Genomic DNA, 11,796 nt, shown 5'->3' on the forward strand with positions numbered 1-11,796 from the left:
TGGAGAAGTCTGACTACTGGAAGCTCAACTAGAGAGTCATATCTCTGATCAGCTGCATCAGGAAATGCTTGAGTGCTTTGCCCCCTATCTTCTTTTCTGGTATTTTAGTCTTCATTCGTTTAGATGGCTACTCAGATACCCAAAATATGTGTCCAGAGCTTGGGACAGAAAATTTCAGGGACAGCAGGCTGCATTCTTTGCAACAGGAACAGAGTAGAACCAAATATTTCAACAAGTGTCATCACTCTCTTCTGATTACTGTCCCATCCACATTGCAATTTGCTTCCAAATTCAGCTGCAGCTGTTATCAGGTAGGTTTTCTGCTTATCACACTGTTGTAACTAGCACTTCATGGCAACAATTCATCCTCCTCTTTGGGGCTCAGATAGCCCCGTGTCATCTTCAGCAAATGAATCAGAGTTCTGCATTTTTGCCGTGTATTCCTTACTCCTAATTTTGTACAAGTTTGATGACGCCTACCTCCTCTTAGGTCTGCATATAGTAGAGCACCCCCAAATGCATTTATAACAATGCTGCTGTTCTGTGCCCCACCTGGGCAAAGTGCCCATGGAATAGATGGATATGCTAAAAAAAACATCAATAACAACAGTTTGCATACCTGGACTTTCTATAGCAGAAAAACTAGTTATTATTGGTCAAGTTATAAGGTTGTGCTCAATTAGGTTACAAAAAATTCAAAGTCTGAAAGAAATGCTGTCTTCTGACAATTGAAAATTGCATTGCTACCTTTTTATTTATTTTTTTTAATTAGCAGATAAGAAGGGTGGACAAAGTGGGAGGATTAAGATTCATGACCAAGTTCCCCTCTTTGCTAACAGGATAGCAGTAATAGTCTTATAACTTGTGTTTTGCACAACATATATCTCAGGTTCTAATAAAGATACAATACCTTATCCCCTGAATTAGTGAAAGAAATAAACAGGCAAGTACTAACTGCAAGTAATTTTGTTCCATTTAATTATCTTCCAAAAATGAATCACAAAGTTCATAAGCTTATCTTACTAACATGAGTCTTGTCAACTCTCCTTTTAACTAACTCCAGCCCTGTAGCTTTGAAGCTTGCTAGGGTTGTGGGGCATGGAGCTGAGCAGATTTCCCAGGAAATCTTGTGCATGTGTGTGGGAGGGGGCAGCGTGCCATGATTGTGGTCTCACTGTAGCTTTTTGCAACCATTTCCAATGTCACAGTGACCTGCAGTTATTTGAAAAGGAAGTTTCCAGCTGCAAGTATCTTTAATTTGCAAGTCTTACCTACTCAGTGAAAGAAGCGTGCTGGGACTGGTATGCATCCCTATTAAAGTCATATGAACACTTTTTAATGTTTTTAATTATGCTGTTTACATGACACCCCTAATCTCACGATGATCACATAGGAACTCTGGTCAGGTTTGCCTTTCACAGCTCAAGAGCGCTACTGAAACAATTTTTATATTTAAGCACTGGGATGTGCCCAGTGGAACCAGAGATGAGTCAGCAGTGAGCTGGGGTTATTTGAATAGCAGAACGAGCCCTGCCCGCCGCTAGGAAACCGTCCACAAAGGTCAGACCGAGTGCTTCGGATTTAGACACCACCACCCTGGTGACAGGAATTCTCTCCAGACCTCGGCGGTTTTTAGAACAAGCACCGTTCTATTTGACATTTGGACGGTGCTGTGTTAAATTCCGGCTGCTTGGTATCTAAATGAAGAATTCTGACACCGCCGCTGCTCCCCACAGTGCGCCGTGCCTGCCGCACTGACAGATGCTGCTGTCTGCCCAGACACGGGAGCGAGGTGCTAAAATTAGGAACTGTTAAAACAAGGGTATTGAGTAAGGATCTGCCGAGTCTCACCAGCATGAAATACTGAAGAGGAGCTAAGGAGTCACCGCTGCCCTTTCTACAGGAGCTGGGGCTGTAATTCACATGTAGGGACAGCACAGCTGACGAATTGACTGCCCCCGGTATGGAGAGAGCAGAGTTGCTCAAGGGTAATCAGGGGCTGAGCCACGGCAGCTTACAAAGCACGGCATTCAAACAGAGCACAGACAGTGAGAACCTTTACCAGCTATTACCTACACTGGCAGGAGTTGGTGGGGGGTGTTAAGCCAGATACAGAATGTGTGAGACAGTTCCCTGGCGAGGCTCTGCTTCTCACAAAGTCCTGGAGAGGAAACGGTTTATAAGCTAAAACTCATTTAGGGTTCAGCTCAGTTGCCTCTGCAACCACAGGAAACAAGCATCCCAGCCCCACTTGTGAGTCATGGCTTTTGGGAACTTCACCTTGAAGAGCAGGAGAGAGTCCTCTCGAGGTAGAATGGATCTCTTTTATTCCTTCTCCTGAGATCACTGCCTAAGCTCCTTCATTTGCCAAAAAAAAAAAAAAAAAAGAAAAAAAAAAGAAAAAAGAAGGCACAATAAGAAACACAGCTGCTTGTGATGGTTCCACCCTCCCTTATTCAATTGTTCAGTGGTTTAACATTCAGCCTGAATGTTGCAGACCTACTTTTGATTCTCTCTTCTAGCTGAGAGGATTCAAGGCCACATTGTTCCCGCCCTCCACTCAAGTGACCTATCTACAAAACAGCTGAATTAATAACAAAAATAAAAGGAGAAAGACATCCCACGACAAATGCCTTCATGTTCTGCTGACCCACTTCAGTGAGAACACTTGAAAATTCTGTGGCTCTTACTGAGAATGATTTTGCCAGGACTAAGGACTGCAATTAGTCTGTAAAACCAGTGTTACTTGTTCCAGACACACACAGACTTTAAGGCACCCTCTGCATCCGAGCTGGGGTTTAAAATTTCTTTGCAAGACAAATCCCAGGCCTCTGAGTTACACACCAAAAATCCATTTTTATCATTCTCTCTGACATGTTTTTATGAGAACATTAAACGCCATTAAAGTCAAGAGAGTAGAACCAGGATTCTGCCGAAGGCAAGGCTTAGAACAGTAGTATTAATGAACTACAATTCGTCATCACAAGGCCAAATGGCATAGAGGTGTTGCTATACAGCAACACAGCCCTGGCCCGTAAGCAAGCACTGGGGTTTAACAATTGGCATTTATTGCTGTGGGTAAATACCAGCTGCCTCACTCTGAGCCCCAGCAGTTTAGTTTATATCACAGGTTTAAGTCTTTTGTATGTAAACAAAGTTATGCAAACATATACTTTTGAATTTGGGGTAGTTTTTTTCAAAGCTAATCTGAACCAAAGAGGAAGAGCCCTCACTGAGATACTGAGAAGTGAAATGCAAGAGCAGTGTCTCTGGTTTGAGTTACAAGGAAGGCCATGAGTCCTTTTGAAACCCAATCTTTGCCAAACATACACCACATGTGTGTTTGTAGCCCTGTACCAACGGCTTGCAGAGGCCTCGTTTTACTCTCTTCTGTAATGAACTAATTCGATTAAAGGACCAAAAATTCAACTTGTGTGCAAGAGCTGCAATGTGAAAAATCCTGGCACCATTAACCTTTGTTGTGGCAGGAACAGGACTTCTGTGGGAATGGAGCATATCTTCCCCCTATGCACGATGCACCAAACGAGCTTTTCGGGACTAAAAATCTCCCCCAAAACAACAAACAAACCCAAAACCCCAAACGCATGCAGCAAACATTTGGGCTGGGAGGCGCTCGCCCGTCCCAGCGGCGCTCGTGCCGAGAGCTGTGCTGCCACCTGCTGGTGGCTCCTGGCATGGCCCCAGCCCGTGCCCGCGGGACCTGGCCTCCTGCAGAAGCACCAAAATCCTTACTGATCTCACCGATAGTTTACAAAAGTTCCTGTCCCAGTTCTTAACCTCTGCCCCCTCCGAAGGGAAGTGTTTCTCTGGGAAAACATTTGTGAAGTGTTTGGGTTTCTGCTGATTCTGTTCAGCTCCTTATTTCCCTCTCTGCTTTTCCATGTGATCGCACAGGCCCACAGTCAGAGGGATCAGGCCATCCCTGCATGCACACCTCCCTCACCTCCCTGGGGCTGAGGTAGAGCAGGAGCTTCAGAGCTTTCTTCACCGTCTTCTGGTGGCATTTCTTGAAAGTTCACTTTGCAACAGCAGCACACCAAGAAACAGCAAAATGCTCTCAGCCAAATGACTTTTCTTAATTTTGTAACGTAAATTCTGAAGGGATCAACAATATAATTCCTGGAAGTGTCAGAAGCAGCTCTGATCATCCTTTCTCTCAAGACACAAAAACCGCAGGACCACAAGCATTCCAATTATGGCAAAATTGCTTCAGAACACTGTAGCAAATCTGCCATGCCTTCCATACCACAAAAACTATAGAGGATACAACTATGAGAAATGGAACAAATGGAATGCCTCAAGTCTCACACGTCCAAAACACCACTCACAGCAGGAGGTCTTAAAAATATAGTGTATATGGTTTCATTTAAAAACCAAGAATAATATTTTCAGACAGAAAATGAAAAGGACAGAGACAGCACACCTTCCTTCTTCATCCAGCCCTCTTCCTACTGTGCTTTGAAAAAAACAGAAAGATAAAAGAAAGAAATAAATATTTGCAATGAAAGGTCATTAATTCAGTATCAGCAGCCCACAGATCTGGTAAGAAGTATCACTCAAGCAACTCTACCCATATATGATATCTTGTTTTAAAAAAGACACTAGGATTTACATTATAAGTTTTTTAAAAGTGGTATTAATATAGTACTCAGTGTCGAGAAATGGAGGGACTGAGGTGGTAAAATACATGCTCAACTACATAAGACTTAAAATGTTTAATGTGCAAGTCTCTGACAGAAATGATTAATTTACAATACACTACAATTTGAAGGATAGGAATTTCTTCTTCATGTGTACGCTCACAGTAGCAGGTGAAATACTCAGCTGCTGAAGTACAAACATCAGTATGCTTAAGTGAATTATGCATCATTTTTAAGGCAAAAATAGGTAACAACATGACTGCATACAGCTGCAAAAATATTTACAGTATCATTACAGAAACATTATACTTCTAGCATGAAAATTTTAATTTTGCTTAGTAGACAATTTGAAAAAATTATCATTAAAAAGGTAAAATTAATCTAGCTAGGATGAGTAGCACTGACATTTTTACCCGGGCCTCCACATTCTCTGATTTTTGCTCTTCAACATCTATCACTGTAAGCTGTTCTCTCTCCCTGCCACTTTCCAGTCTTATTACAAAGGTGCAGGTGTGCCTGAGCAGCCTTAAGATCCACAGAGGAAGAAGCTGCAGTGCTAAAAATGTATGCAATGGTCCCAGAAAACCAGAAAAAAAAAAAGGAAAAAACAGATCCTGAGAAATAAAATTAAGTGAGGAGAAAAAAAAATTAAAAATTAAAGGTGCTATCTGCATGTATCCAGGGACGTGCTCAGTCGTCCTTGTCCTTGGCTCCATGTTTGAGGATGCGCGTGAACTCGATGTAGTTGAAGTTGCCCTTTTTGTCAATGGGGGCCTCTCTGTACAGCTCATCCACCTCCTCATCCGTGAACCTGTCTCCCATGGTGGTCAGCAGCTCCCGCAGGTAGTCCTCTTGGATGAACCCTGGAGTGAGACACGAAGAGGGAAACACAAAAGGGAGGCCGGGCCTCTCAGCTGGCTCTCCAAAAGCAGCAGCACAGATGTGCACACAAAGGGCAGGCAATTAACCAGTGCAGCACTCGTATATTACATCTGCATTTGCACAGAGCCCCAGCAAATTTCCTTAACTGAATTCTAAAGAAATTCCTTGCGTGCAAAGGGAAAGGAAGTTTAACACATTTCATACAGAGTTTTGAAGACAGGGCCTGACCTGCTGTGGTACAATAACACTTATTTCCATCTACTGATCTTCAACGGCTCAAAGTGGAAAAACAAGTTCCTGTGACTGCTAGTTTTCATTATACAAGCAATTCTCTTAAATGAACTATATTTTTCTTGCCTTAATTAGATATATTTGAACATCCTCTATAAACTGGTTTCCCCTGGGGACTAAATAACCACTCTGGCTCTTCAGTGCTGCACAACGCTGTTGCTGGAGGCAGTTTATGTGGATACAGTGAACTCCTGGCAAGTGTCCAGGGAAGTAGTTTCTAACAGAAGAGACTTTCAGACAGGACTGAGCAAGTTGGCTCAGGAGACAGGAAGAATGTTTATGGTGGAAAGCTAAAGGTAGAGAACCCAGTAAAAAAAAAGAGTAGGATGTATTATTTATTATATGCTAAAAGAGCAGAAGATTTTTGAGGAAGTTAACAAAGATATAAAAAGGAGCAGTTTCTAGGTATCTTCTGTTAATTCTATTTCAAGAGATGGGCAGAACCACCAGTTGCCAAGTAATTCCAGGAAAATTTAGAGATGAAAAAAGAACTATGCATAACAAAGGGTAGACAGTAGAATGCAGAAACTGCTAAATGCTGATATACAAGCAGCCATACCTTTAGCAGCACAACAGTCGCTTCATTTGAGAAAGAAATTGGTTATTGAACTTCAGTTGGAGAAATGTCAGTAACAGAACAGACGAGGTAAAAGTAGGCTCTGTGCAACAGCTGGAAATCATATGTAGACACCCACATCAACTAATGTAGATTCAATTAGAATGTGATAAGAAAAGTGCTGCTTTGGAAAGAGAGTTGCATAAGTTAAGCAAACAGAGTTCATTAAAGAGACAAAACCAAACAGGGAATCAGGGGACCAAAAAGCAGTCAATGAGCATGACAAATTAGCATGGGGGTGGTATACGCTGGGGGAAGGGGAAAAAAAATGTGTTTCAACATGTGCTAATGAAAACAGCACCATATCCCAGTCCAGACCAGCCCTTGGGTACTGACTGCAAATAAAGAAGGCTAGCAGCAATCTCCTACTTCAGAAATAGGGAGACTGTTCAGTTAGCCAGGCCCATCCTAAACGGGTCAAACCTTGGAGTTCTGTCTTTGAAGATGGGGCATAAAGAGGAGGGAAAAGGCAGCCAAACAGATGAGACTCTTTCTCTGTCCTACAGAGACCAAGCAGTGATGAGAGATGACATAAGGATTAGTATTCAAAGAATGCAAGGCCTTTGGTGCTGCACGTTTAGCCTCAAGGACTTAATTGCTCCTGTCTGAATAGGTAGTTGTTTAAACACTGAACTGGGCTGCCAGACCAGGAATAAGCCACAAGTTTTATCAGCAACAAATTGTAAAGCAAACAGAGCTCCTGTCCCTCCCACACAGCTTCAGCATAGATGGGGAGTAACAAATAAATGAAACAAAACTTAAGATTCAGCCTGTTGCAAGCAGCACACAGCAGATGACAATGCAGGATCAAAGACCAGATAAAAAATACTCCAAATGCAGACAGATACAACTTTTATATCAATTCCATAGCAATACACATGATAGTAAAACTGAAGTGTTATATCCAACTGGGCTGGCAATATAGGAAATGTAAGTAAAACATAACAAGTATGACTACCTTATCCTCATCTATAGGATCTGATTTGTATTACTCCCTTTCAAAAGACCTACACTGATGCACTGATGTAGAGCTAGAAAATCAGGCCCATAACAAACACACAAGTGGAGACCATGAAATGAGAAAAAGAGTAAAAGAGTTTGATATAGCTGGAAATACTCTTGTACATTTTTGAAAGGAACAAACTGATCAGAAGCCAAATAAGAGGATAAAATTAATAAAGGGTTCTACAACATGACATGGGTTCTACAAACACATCACATGCTGTTTTGAAGACTTCATTGACTGTTATGAATCAAAACTCAATAAAACAGTGCAACTATCTCACATGTTTCCTGGTTAAAATTTGAGGGTGGCATAAGACACAAAACAGACTGTAGAACAAACTAGTATCCTCAAATCATTGTAGGACTAGACTAAAACATTTACCACAGAGAGCTGAGAGATATTAAAATCGATCTTATCAGTATATGGGTGCCCAAACTACTAACTTATTGGTTACATAGACACAGAAGTTTATGTTCCAAAGAACTGGTAGCACAACCATTTTCTTTATATTGTAATTCACAGGCTCTTGTTTTGGTGCACACAAAAAACCCCTAGCACAGTGAGTGAGACTACCTGTGGAGAGAAAATAATTAACCTACTAACAAACTTCCTTCTCTAGGAAATGGCAAAGACATTTCCCTTGAGAGGGAGGAAGTTGATTAGCATTTGAAAAGGCCCTACCAACTGAAAGCCTGTTTACCTACACCTCAGCAGGAAGGCGATGCACTTTGAAAAAGCAAAAGGTGCTAAAAATACACAGACTGAAAATAGCTGTTGAAATGGAAGGATATCCTTCAAAAGGTGCAGAGCACAGATCAGCTGGTTAGATTAAAATATTGCGGTGGGCAGTTGTGAGGAAAGGTGTAGGTGCAGTGTCATTTCTAGTACAGAGCTTACATAACTTCAGTGTGAGCTAGTAAGACAAGTTCACAACATATCAAACCACTGACAATCCCACTGAATTGCCTTATGGGTTCATCCCCAGTTACTACACACTTCTCAGGAATGTCAGCCTAGGTGAATAAATACATAAAAGCATAAACTCTAACCTCAAGATTACAGGCACAACCTTGGAAGTCCAATATAGTAAAACTGAGTTCTGTGTTCTACTCTTTCCCTTTATCTTGCTTCCAAGTCAGTCTAAGCTGTCATTTCTGCCTTCTACACCCCACCCAGTTTTTATCTTCAGACCACTAAGACTGCAGACCTTCCTGCAATGCGAAAGCAAACTGAGCTGCATGGTGAGGGCATGACATTTGTCCTCAGAGCCATAAAGAATGCTCAGTTAGAGAGAGTTTGTAAGACTTTATGAAGTCGGGACAGTGTGTCTTGAAACATTAAACACCTGAAGAATTTAGACACATTTCAGACCTACTGCAGAGGGGGGCAAACTCAGTTGTATGACAGATTTCCTATTATTACCTTTTAACACCATAAAAAAATCACACATTACTGATTTGAGTTCCTCATCTTAGAGCAAATACATCTTGTTTTACACTTTGAGGAACATACAGACTGCCCAATAAAGCACTCTTGTTCAAAGCCTTACAGAAGAACAGTCCTCAGTACTGACACAGAAAAGCCAGACAGATTTTACTCTCATTCATTCATTTAACAGAATATGCCATCTAGGATTACCATATCATATTTAATTTATAAGGGTGCAAAATCAGCATACTGTTCAGAAACCTAAATAACACACATAAAAACCCAGCCATACCCCTGCCAAGCAGCCGAGCTGCACCCACGTACCTGTTGCTTCTTCATCAAAGCAAGCAAAGGCATTCCTGATTACATCCTCCGGGTCGGTGCCATTTAACTTCTCACCAAACATGGTGAGGAACATGGTGAAGTTGATGGGGCCTGGAGCCTCATTCATCATGGCATCCAGGTATTCATCCGTTGGATTCTTTCCTACAAATAAAGGGATTCATACTCGGTTTAGCTTTCAAACTGAACAAGTAATCTCAATACAAACCGAGTGTTAACACAAACTGAGACACCACACCTCTCATATCCCAAACTCAGTATTTTGATCTTTGCAGCACAAATTTGCCTGGCAAGCATGAACAGAGGAAAGGGGCATTACCAAGGGAGGCGAGCATGTCGTGCAGGTCCTCTTTGTCAATGAAGCCATCCCTGTTCTGGTCGATCATGTTGAAGGCCTCCTTGAATTCCTGGATCTGCGACTGATCGAACATGGCAAACACATTGGAAGTGGCGCGCTGAGGGCGCTTCTTGGTGGTCTTCGTCTTTGCCTTTTTGCTAGACATGTCGACTTTTGGAGACTAGGGAGAGAAAGAAATACAGTAAATGCAGTAAGATCAGAGTTAGGATTTAAAAAAGGAAAAAGCTTTACGGTTTAATGTTACAGCGCGCCTCTAACGCACTCTTATTTCCTCTCATCAGAACGTATTTCCCTAGTATTTTCAAGAAGGGAAACAGAGAAGCAAAAAATATGGATAAAGGAAAGACAGACTAATAAACCAGGAAAAGAGTCATTTTTAGAAGACGTAAAGAAACTTGAATTTTAGTCTTGAAAAGACCCTCACCTCAGCGGCGGCTGCGGGGACCGGGTACGGAGCAGACACGGAAGGGAGGAAGCGGCACCGGCGCCGGCGGACGCTCCAGCGCTTCCTGGAGAAACCATCGCCCTGCCGGGCCGCGGGTGGGGACGAGCTCCGGGAGAGGCGGCGGGAGGGCTGCGATACAGCAGCCAGGGGTTTTCCTTACGGATCGCAGCCCATCCCGGCTTCCCTGGGCGGCGGCCGGCTCGGCACGGCCCCGGCCGCTTCCCTGCGCCCCCCGCCTCGGCCGCGTTGGAGCATTCCGGGGGAAGCGGCGCCGCCGGCGCTGGGCCCCGGGCGCCGCCTGCAGGGGAGGATGGAGGCAGCCTGTGGGGACGGACACAGCATGTGGGGACGGAGAGAGCCTGTGGGGATAGAGACAGCCTGTGGGGATGGAGACAGCCTGTGGGGATGGAGCAGCCTGTGGGGATGGAGCAGCCTGTGGGGACGGAGACAGCCTGTGGGGATGGAGACAGCCTGTGGGGATGGAGCAGCCTGTGGGGACGGAGACAGCCTGTGGGGATGGAGCAGCCTGTGGGGATGGAGCAGCCTGTGGGGACGGACACAGCCTGTGGGGACGGAGGCAGCCTGTGGGGATGGAGGCAGCCTGTGGGGACGGAGCCCCGGAGGGCTTCTGCGGGCAGCGGGAGCTTCCCGGGGGGATTTTCCTTTGTGTACACAAAAGCTCCGCACGCTGAAGGTGGAGCGTCGCTCCGTGCTGCTGGGGCCGCGGCGTGCCCAGGTTCACGGTGCCACAGCCGGGAGGTGAGCGAAGCCTCCTCATCCCCCGGGGACGTCCTGCCCGGATCGGATCAGCAGGTGTGAGGTGTTATCCTTACCTTCAGTCTTCCTCGTGTTTCGCTCGAGGAATCAGAAAAAATTCCAGATTGCATCTTAAAGTTTTCTAAGTGGGTGCTCCCGCAGGAGCGAGCTTAATGCCTCCCGCAGCCATACATTGTAAGGCCACTTGGAGGATTTATTTTTGCATATATTTTCTTAACGAAAAAGGATGACACATATTTTTCCATTCATCATTTGATGTAGGATCTCAAATAAATTGAGGTACAAGCTGTTTTTAGCGTAGGGGGATGGTGTCTGATATCGCTTCAGAAGCAGCTCGCTTTCAGCCCACTTGTACATTTTTTAAATTTTCCAGAGGGAATGCTTGTTCCCATGTTGCTTGCTGGAGTCCCACATAAATAGCTTGGGACTTCAAGAAAACTGTTGTTTAGTGCACAGAAAGGTGCTGAAGTAGTCAGATGGGAAAGCTGCACTGCCAGAGCATCATTCTGTGCATCCCCCTCCTCCCTGCTGCCGGCTTTGTTGTACAGTCTGTGTCTTGGAAAACAAGAATTGCTTAGGGGGAAAGGCACTGGCCAGGCATTGGAGGAAGTTGTCCGAGGAGGGTGGTGGAGTCACCATCTCTGGAAGTGTTCAAGAAGTGTCTGGATGTGGCACTTGGGGACTATGGTGCTGCTGGGTTGATGGTCGGACTAGGTTATTTTAAACGTCTCTTGCAACCTTGATCATTCTGTGAAAGGAAAAAAAAGACATACAAGCTTTTTCTGAAATTATCAACTGTATTTATAAATGTAAATGAACTACATTTAGCCACTGGAGCTACTGAAATAAACATATAATCTACTATGTAATGTAGAAGTTGCAATCTCAAATTTGAAAGGAGACATTTTAATTGCCAAGAGGCCCAACTTTCTTTCCCTGCTCTCTGCTCAAATCAGAAGTTATTTCATGAGGGCCGAGAATTTGGCCTAA

At 43.9% G+C, this 11,796-nt stretch overlaps 1 protein-coding gene across 1 annotated transcript; it reads right to left on the minus strand.

Moving 5' to 3' along the window:
• Positions 1–4,721: 4,721 nt before the first annotated feature.
• Positions 4,722–10,118, minus strand: LOC131096570 (myosin regulatory light chain 2, smooth muscle minor isoform-like). Its single transcript, XM_058044947.1, has 4 exons — positions 10,009–10,118; positions 9,546–9,744; positions 9,209–9,370; positions 4,722–5,524 (listed from the first exon to the last, which is right to left on the minus strand). Exons 2-4 carry the CDS (start codon positions 9,727–9,729, stop codon positions 5,352–5,354), a joined length of 519 nt encoding a protein of 172 aa, XP_057900930.1. The 5' UTR covers positions 9,730–9,744; positions 10,009–10,118; the 3' UTR covers positions 4,722–5,351.
• Positions 10,119–11,796: the final 1,678 nt, after the last annotated feature.

Source organism: Melospiza georgiana, chromosome 1, assembly GCF_028018845.1.
Source record: "Melospiza georgiana isolate bMelGeo1 chromosome 1, bMelGeo1.pri, whole genome shotgun sequence".
NCBI classification, from domain to species: domain Eukaryota; kingdom Metazoa; phylum Chordata; class Aves; order Passeriformes; family Passerellidae; genus Melospiza; species Melospiza georgiana.

Coding starts and splice junctions, on each gene's coding strand:
- LOC131096570 (XM_058044947.1), bottom strand. CDS start 9,729: ATGTCTAGCAAAAAGGCAAAGACGAAGACCACCAAGAAGCGCCCTCAG. Junction 9,371..9,545: donor CGACATGCTCGCCTCCCTTG/GTAATGCCCCTT, acceptor CTTTATTTGTAG/GAAAGAATCCAACGGATGAA. Junction 5,525..9,208: donor CTTTGATGAAGAAGCAACAG/GTACGTGGGTGC, acceptor GTCTCACTCCAG/GGTTCATCCAAGAGGACTAC.